The 8,937-nt window shown below is 35.1% G+C and overlaps 1 protein-coding gene across 1 annotated transcript in view; it reads left to right on the top strand.

Annotated features, from left to right (window-relative positions):
• LOC123314071 (inositol-trisphosphate 3-kinase homolog) overlaps window positions 1–8,477 on the top strand; it is a 35,100-nt gene extending 26,623 nt beyond the window's left edge. The window contains exon 6 of the mRNA XM_044899184.1: window positions 7,451–8,477. Within this exon, the coding sequence (XP_044755119.1) occupies window positions 7,451–7,468 (18 nt within the window). The 3' untranslated portion in view covers window positions 7,469–8,477. The remainder of the gene's footprint in view (window positions 1–7,450) is intronic.
• Window positions 8,478–8,937: the final 460 nt, after the last annotated feature.

Consider the following 8,937-nt stretch of genomic DNA (forward strand, 5'->3'; position numbering starts at 1 on the left):
CAGATACCTTTTTATCATCGAAAATTTGGTCCATAAAGTGGAAGCTCTCTTAATTCAGTTTTCTCCGATAAATAAACCAGAAGAATACCATCACTCACTGTGCTAACATTTTTTTGCTGTCGCCACTTGCAAAATAAAACAAACTCCTTCTCGAATCTGCCACATGACTTAGTTGACAGTAATTGTGCTCTTATTTTTGTCGCTTCCAGCTATATTTGTTCTTCAGGAGTTCGACATTGTAGAACAATAATTATTCAGATCACTGACATCTAGCGTCATGATTAAGATGTCTAAAACTCTGGTGTATTCACTGATTCGATATTGTTTTTAATTTCGTGGGGATATTGGACCAGTTTCGTTTTTCCCACTGTAGGTAGCGCTGTTTAGAATTTGACAGAGCATTGTCAATTGATATTTGAAAATAATTTGAATATGTACTTTCCTACGACTAACGAATATGTTGTATTTATATTCGATTATTGGTGTGTGAAAATGTATTAGTTTCGAGAAAGGGGTGTAGAACATTCATTTATTCAACATGTCGTTCAGTAAGTTCAGGTTTCTGTATGGACAATCAAGAACTACAGCTAATAATTCGGTGTTGTTGGAATTTGAGGCAGAAAAAATCAGATGAACGAACATTCGGGAAGGATATAGCTAAGTTTTATGGCAACTTCAGCAATATTTCAAAGAAACTGTATTGGAAATACGTAATGTGAATTGTGAGCATGTATTGAGAATCAGAAATTGATAAATCTATTCGAGTTTGTTCTTCAAATATTCTTCCTGAATAGATATAGTGAAAATTACCTTTCTATCAACTTAATATATTGGATATTTGACCAATCAATTGTGTTTTATTGAAATCATATTGAATTACTCCCCTCACGAATTCAAGTTGTCAAACGGAAATTATCTTGAAGAAGAACAGTAAATACTCCTTTGAACCCTTATTCGGTAGTGTTGAAATGTTGACAAATTTGTTTTTACAACGAAAATTGAACTGTAAATCACAAATATTCCTTAACAGCTGACAAAATGGGCCAGTTCATATTTTGCACTCTTTGATCGATATTCGATATCAACGCAAAACAAAATAAAACGAGAGAATATCTTGGACTTCCTTTGATAGAACAAGGATAAAACGAAGCAATTGACATGGTGGCGCCGCCACGAAACTGATCCCATATCCCCGATTTTCTGAAATGTTGACGGTTGCAAAAAGTGACAAGTGCACACACCAGTGTTTTAGACATCTTAGTCATGATGCAATCTATGCTCTGTGTTTCTAAAGGAAATAAACAATAATAAATTCATTTCAGCCATAAAGACAAGATATATCTCAGCGCACCATAAAACTTCCTACGGTGCGGCCACACGGTAGAAGGCTCAATTTCGAAACTCTAAATCGTCATGTTATGATAGGGTTTTTAGAATGGTACAATGAAAATTATTTTTCTCATTTTCTTCCACATATTAAAGATGTTCGGAAATGAAAATGGATGATTAAGTTAGAATATAGTTTTCTATGAATGTGTTGAATATTATATCTATAATAAGTTTTGGTATTATGAAAGCCCTTCTAACGTATGAAGTGTTTCCCTATAGTAGAATATTGTACGATAGGTATATACCAAACTGTAGTAGATATTAATTCCAAGGGAAGTAAATTTCTCACCTTATTTATGGCATAAAAAGGTTCAGTATTTTGCATACAGAATCAATATGTATACCCCATCTTGAATTGTTGTCAAGGTGAATGCCAAGAAATTTAGTACTATTCTTAGATAGAATATAACACTATCCAAATGGTGAATAACCAGCTTATGATCAGTACGATCACTATTCCCGATTATAAAGTAAATACATTCGGTTATGTTGATCATTAAGTTATTTTTATGCAGTAATAGCCCACATAGCTACCGAAACATCATCAGCAAATAGACTCAACAAAAACATTCTTATCAGTGCGTCAGAAGCGTCTACTCGTGAGCAGATTCGGGAACATCCCTCTCTAATTAATAAGGAGATTATTGATGAATAGCACAAATACAAGAGGACCAAGGACTGATCCTTGTGGCACTCCCAGACTAAGATCGTGGACCTTCTATAGACAGCTTCCAACATTCACAGAAATTGATCTACCCTCGAAATCGAAATTTCCTCATTGACAGATGTCAAATCTCGGCCTCTAGGGGATATATTATTATTTATTGTTTGAACCGGGGTCGTTGTGGCTTGGTTAGCCTTCCGAGGAACTGCGACCATGTAGATCTTTTGTTCTCGACTCTACTCATTCATTGGAACCCAAGGAGGTCGTCGATGGTGTTTATGAAACCGACAGCGTCCTTAGGGGCCTTGGCTATTACATCGTGAGTATCCTGGACCGGTTACCCAAAATGAATGGTTCTTAGGCCAGCCATCGCAGGTCTGGACACTGGACACTTGCATACAACAAATCTCATCTGCTGACTTTCCCATACCGTACAAAATCATATTTTTACCGACAATGCCCTGACAATGAAAGCAGTTTTCTGGTGTAGGTCGGTGTAATTATCACGAATTTCTTTGACTGAGTAGGTCCAGGAGTGTTTCTCCAAAGTCAGAGTCCAGAGAGTTATTCTGTTGTTCAACTCCATTTGCTGCTTGTAATGGGATTGGTATTTTCCAAGTCCACAGAAAGGCTCTTTTTGCAAGTTCATCGGCTTTTTCATTTCCTTCAACTGTTCAAGGCCACAATGCCCTGGTTCCCATAGTAGAGACATGGTGAGAGTTACTCACTAGGGGATATTATGAGTGAGTGCGGTAAACGGCGGCACTTTTTTCTGCTATAGTTTGACGAAATAATTTTCTAATTTGAAGTCGATCTCAAGTGTGGTTTTTGAGTGATCGAATTTTAACATTGACATTGACAGGTGCCAGATCTCGGCATCTGAGGGATGTAAAGTGAATGCAGCAAACGTCACTTTTATCTGCTTCATTTTGTCTGTACAATTCCTGGATTTGAAGTACATTTTATGTACCATTTGTTGAACAACAATGACAGTGAATGATGCTGGGGTTTTTCAGTATAACTTTTGAATTTGAAGTTTGAAGTCGATCCTAAAGTAAAGTAATTCCTATGCATAATTAAATGAACAAATGTTAAGATCTAAATCGAATCAACAAACTAGGTACCATATCACTTAAACTATTACCAGAAATTTCATTTCGCCGACAAAAAGTACATGCTGACCATGGTTTCGGTCGTTTATTATTACATATTCACCTGCCCAGTGGCGGCTCGAGCATATTTATCGTGGGTCGGCAGATATATATATATATATTTTTTTTTTCAAATATTTTCTATACCTATGTATTATGCAGGTTTCCACATCACCATGGGGTACTGCACTGGGTGCGTTAGTTTTTCATAGTGGAGTTTCGCCAAAATTTTTGTTTCTGTTTCAATAATCTCTGAAGATTATCCGGAAAATAAAAAATGATTGAGAAATAACTATTTTAGCCCTGCATACCACTTGAAAAATAAACATAATTTCGGAACAAATATGAAAATAAGAACCGGAAATATATATAACAAATAAAAATACTCTAAAAATGCTTATCCATAAAATAAAATTGGAAAAACAAACAAAAGTGCATTCTAACGAAATTGAGATTTGCGAGAAATTAACATCACCTCGCGCGCAAACGATAGAATCGAGATATCCCGAACGATCATTCTTCGAGTTACCGAAGAGAGGCATTCTAGGGTCGGCAGGGTCGCTGCCTGCCGGACCTATATGTCCTACACCGTGCGAAGTATTGAGCCAACAATATCAACTCTCATCATAGTTTTGGTCTTTATCCTTTGAAAAGGTCTTAAAAAATTGTCGGAATTTCATTAGTATTATATATTCAGCACTCACGTTTATGAAAATTAACAAATACATTAAAAATTCGTTTTAAATAACAGCGAGCTCTTGTAATTTGTTATGTGAAACTGAAACTATCGGATATTGGCGGAAAAAACATTGAATAAGAGGCTTATCTAATTTTAATTGTTATCCGAATGAAATTCCAACAAAAATTATCCAAGTTTGAAGCAATTTGACTCATTGATATTAGCGCCCCTTCGATAGTTTACAATCCAGATCCGGCATGCCGTACTAGAATGAACAGAACGAACGGTCTGTCACTCGGTCGCTAGAGAAGGCATCTGCGGCGCTGTCTTCATAGCTCGATTGGAGATGAGCGTATTTTGTCTACGGACCGAGTAGGGATTTAAATTGAAACAGCGTATTTCAAAGAGTTCCATATTCCATTGATATCAGATATACCTAATATTTTTATAAAATTTATTGAGAGCTATGTAATGTAATGGAGTATTTCTAATACATTATTATTTTACACAAGTGAGAATTCACATTTTTGCTGCTCGCGAAATTTTGGGTCGGCACTGCCGACCCTGCCGTCCCTGACGGGCCGCCACTGCACCTGCCATAGTCTTGAAGGCGTGATCCATTCATAATTTATAGGATTAACATTTATTGTTGTGTCCCCTCGGCTTTCCACAAGCGTGAATAGAAATGAAAAAAAAAATATATCATGATAATAAAAGTTCTCATTTTATTCTGAACGCTAGAATTTATGTTTGCTTCGGCATACACTCAACTGTACAGTGGCGTACTACGAATTCAAGGCTGTTTTCATGCCATTAGGATGATCACGCTTCGAATTATATCAGGAATCGTTCATGTGGTAGAAAATTCGCTGGTTTCATAAATGACAAAATATACAGGGTGTTTCATGAGTCGTTGGCCATAGCCTTATGGTGAATGCAGGTTATCCAGGCCTTTCAGAAAACTTGATTGTTTTGTATCCTAAAGCCATTAGTTTCGGAGATACGGGGTAATTCATGAATATTGGCCGAAATTTGCGATAGCCATGACTCTGGACTGCAAGGTCCGATTTCTATAAAATTTTATGGGTTTGTTCACTTCAGAATGCTCTTTCAAACGGCACATGAAATATTAATATTTTCAGGACAGTACTCAGAATATCATGATTTTTCATTCAAGCCCTAAAATCTATATTTTTTACATCCCTTATAGAAATTCCGTTATTGCCATGAAAAACTACATATTTTATTCTAAGAAATTCAATTTTCACTTTGCATGGCACACTGGTCACAAGGGAATAGGAACCAGATGAATTCATATTTTATGTCATTTTTTCGAAATGCGGTCCTGTTTTTATCCCTTCGGTGATAATATTTATTGTTCTTTGCCGAGATTCTGAATTATTTTGAATTATATTGAATTCTTCTTCATTTTAAACCCTCAGCACGTACTGAGTGTACGTAAAAAAGTGTTTGGAATTATGCAAAGTCGAGCTGTGAATTCTTTTGAAATTACATATTGAATTCAGATACAAATGATGAAAACCATCTTGGAAAATGTAACCCTTGAGTGTATTCGCTTCATAACACACATAAGTATTGAAATTTATTCTTCAACAATGAAAATGTACTATCATAAGAGATAAGAGATGTTCGAAATGAAGTTCATCCATCTCGACTCATTTCGTAGCGCTTAAAATCAGATTATTTATTGTCCTTCTTATCATATCGGGATTTTGTTTAACTTCTGCACAGGCTTCTTCTATCCTCTACTGCAAATGCTCTAGTGAAGTCAGAGGTGTCAGTCACTTTTTCACGAACACTCAGTGGGAACTAAGGGTTTAAAATGAGAAAGTTGAACAGAGTTTTAAAAAATTTAAAATCTCGACCGAAGACAATGAATGAAGGAATGAAAACAGGACCGCATTTCCAATAAATAACATAAATCATGAATTCGTCCGGTTCCTTCATTGTTGTTTTATGAAAAGAAATAAAAAGATTGAGGTTTTTCGGAAGAATAAATTTTACTAGTTATGTCTGTTATAAAGTAAATACACTTACGGATAACATTTTCAAGAGGGTTCACATCATTTCTATCTAAATTCAATACGTAATTTCAAAAGAATTCACAGCTCGACTTTGCATACTTTTAAACACTTTTTTTGCGAACACTCAGTAGGTGCTAAGGGTGTAAAATGAAGAAGAATTGAACAGAATTTAAAATAATTCAGAATCTCGGCAGAGGACAATAAATATTATCACCGAAGGAATAAAAACAGGACCGCATTTCGAAAAAATGACATAAAATATGAATTCGTCCGGTTCCTATTCCCTTGTGACGAGTGTGCCATGCAAAGTGAAAATTAAATTCCTTAGAATATATTATGTAGTTTTTCATAGCAATAACGAAATTAAGGGATGTAAGGGATGTAAAAAATATAGATTTTGGGGCTTGATTGGAAAATCATAATATTCTGAGTACTACCCTGAAAATATCGATATTTCATGTGCCGTTTGAAAGAGCATTCTGAAGTGAACAAACCCATAAAATTTGATCGAAATCGAACCTTGCATTCCGGAGTTATGGCTATCGCAAATTTAGGTCAATATTCATGAATCACCCCGTATCTCCGAAACTAATAGCCTTAGGCTTAGGATACAAAATAAGAAAGTTTTCTGAAAGGCTTGGATGACCTGCATTCACCAATGGGCTATGGCCAACGACTCATGAAACACCCTGTTTATCATAGAAATTCTCATATCTGAAATGCACACATAGATTCAAATTTTTGCATCACCTGCTTATTTTCATATAGGAATTTTTCAATATAAATAATTGTTTGTTCATTAATGTTAATATTTCTAAATCCTCACATATTTGTTAGGAGCAATATATGTTTCAAATTTTTTGGAGGATCACATTTCAAGATCGATTATTTTGTTAGGAGGACTTGGCCACTTGATTGTGAGAATTTTTCTTGGCTCTACTTGAAAAAGGCCATTCCTCAGAAATGCTCTGTATTCTTTCTGCCGATCCGTTACTTTTGCTTGTTTCAACTTGCGAGGGCCTCAGGGACAGAAGGGAGGCATGACTTAGGTTTCTGTCTGAACCTGAAATTTCTCGTTCTTTTCATTTTGGGCGTCCAAAGACCAAGGTCATGGTCGAAACCATACCTAATCACCAACTTATAGCCAGAGTAAATAAATCAACTTTTGTTTGAAAAATGTTTCTCTAAAATGCTCTTCCACCAAGTTATTCTAAAAATTCCGATACTTTCGTGATCCCCGTATATTTTCGAAAAAATTGACGTATTTAGACAGAAGAAACGATTTTTTATGGGAAAACTTTTTCATACGGGATATGAAGAATCTTATAGAAAGGTTTTTTTCGAAATTGATGTATGTTCCGCATTTTCTCATTATAAAGTCTTGCGGCACTCCACTATTAATATACTGCTTTCATCTGGGGGTAATACGGATAAACCATAATTCTGATCCCAATAGTTTCCATATCGAAATGTTGTTTTCTTTCATGCAAGGAGATGGAACTAATTTTTAATTTGTTCACAGATATTAAAGAATTTGTGAGTTCGTATCCGAGCTATACTATGACTAGACATGAAGAACGAAAGGAACCTGAAGGAGAATGCCTCGAGAGAAATTGGAAGCTCGTAAGGAACTTCAATCAAAGTAAAGTGTAGGAGGAAGTGGCCCGTCAGAAATTTTTTTATACCATAGGGGGAACTACAGTTTCATTTTGTGGAAGAAATGTATCATCCGTTCAGTAAACTTTGTAAATTGATTGAAAAATTAATAGAAATTATCATCTCACTTGGTAAAACGTTCAATTTGGGAAATTTTAATTCATTTCACATCTTTCTGAGATTTTAAGGAAATACTAAACTAGGAACTTGTAGGAATGGCCAATAGATTCTTGGATTAAAATCATATACAGATCACGAAAATATAATTCCAATCATGGGAAAGAAGAGGACAGAAGAAGAGCAATCGTTCTAATAGGCCCTTCTGTACCTTCTAGTTCTTGCAATTCTGCCTCTAAAGTGAAAATCTCATCGTTGCAGTTGAGAAAAGCGGAGCACAATTGGTATATCAAATATGGAGAGGTCCAGTTGAATGTGGTCGAATGAATAATTTTTATCACATATATGTAATAAAATTATTCTCGCACTAGTCAAATGCATTTCTTCTATCCTCTTCTATTTTATGGCATTCCCTATATATTCGGAAAATTATTTTCGTAATCCGTATAATTAATGACTTACCTCGTGTGATGTGATGAAATTCACAAGTTGTAAAAGTATTTCCTTAGAAGAAAAATTGTGTAGTCACTTTGGCTAAGTATTCAGTATGACAGTATTTCTTCTATGTACAGTATATTTGAACTCTCTTCTCTACTATATTCTTTTGAAATAGAGCAATACAAACTTCGTCAAACTAATTGTTATGAGTTCAATTTAAACTATATCTAGTCATTTCAATTAATACTTTCGAGTTATAAATATTTAATGTATTCGTAAGTATTCTTTATTGTATTATATTGTAACGTTTTCGATTAATTAAATTGTTCAATTTTTCACTCATTTATTCATTTACACTATCCATATAAACACTGTTCGTTGCGCTCCTACCCAGCAAACACTGAAATGCAGTCACTGTACAAAAACTGTACTTCGTTGCTTCAATTGACTGCAGTTACGGTAATGCAATAACTGCACCAAAAAGGACCGTATATGTCCCGGTGGACTTTGCAGTTACTGTACAGTACAAACTGCACTGTACAGTTAGCTGTGTTTTATATGCAGTTTGTTCACGCAAGAACTGTACAGCAAGCTGTATTTTATATACAATAGACACTGTGCTCAAACTATACAGTAGCTGCACTTTAAATGTAGCAGTCACTGTGTAAAAACTATATCGAAACTTGCAATTACGAAACAATATTCTATTAGAGAAGTTTCCTAGTTATAAACAGAAAATCTATTCTGCAAATCAGAAATTTTCAATTTCACTTGGTATCTTGGCGGTAAGCGCAAAGG

The sequence above is a fragment of the Coccinella septempunctata genome, chromosome 5, assembly GCF_907165205.1.
Source record: "Coccinella septempunctata chromosome 5, icCocSept1.1, whole genome shotgun sequence".
In the NCBI taxonomy this organism is placed as follows: Eukaryota; Metazoa; Arthropoda; class Insecta; order Coleoptera; family Coccinellidae; genus Coccinella; species Coccinella septempunctata.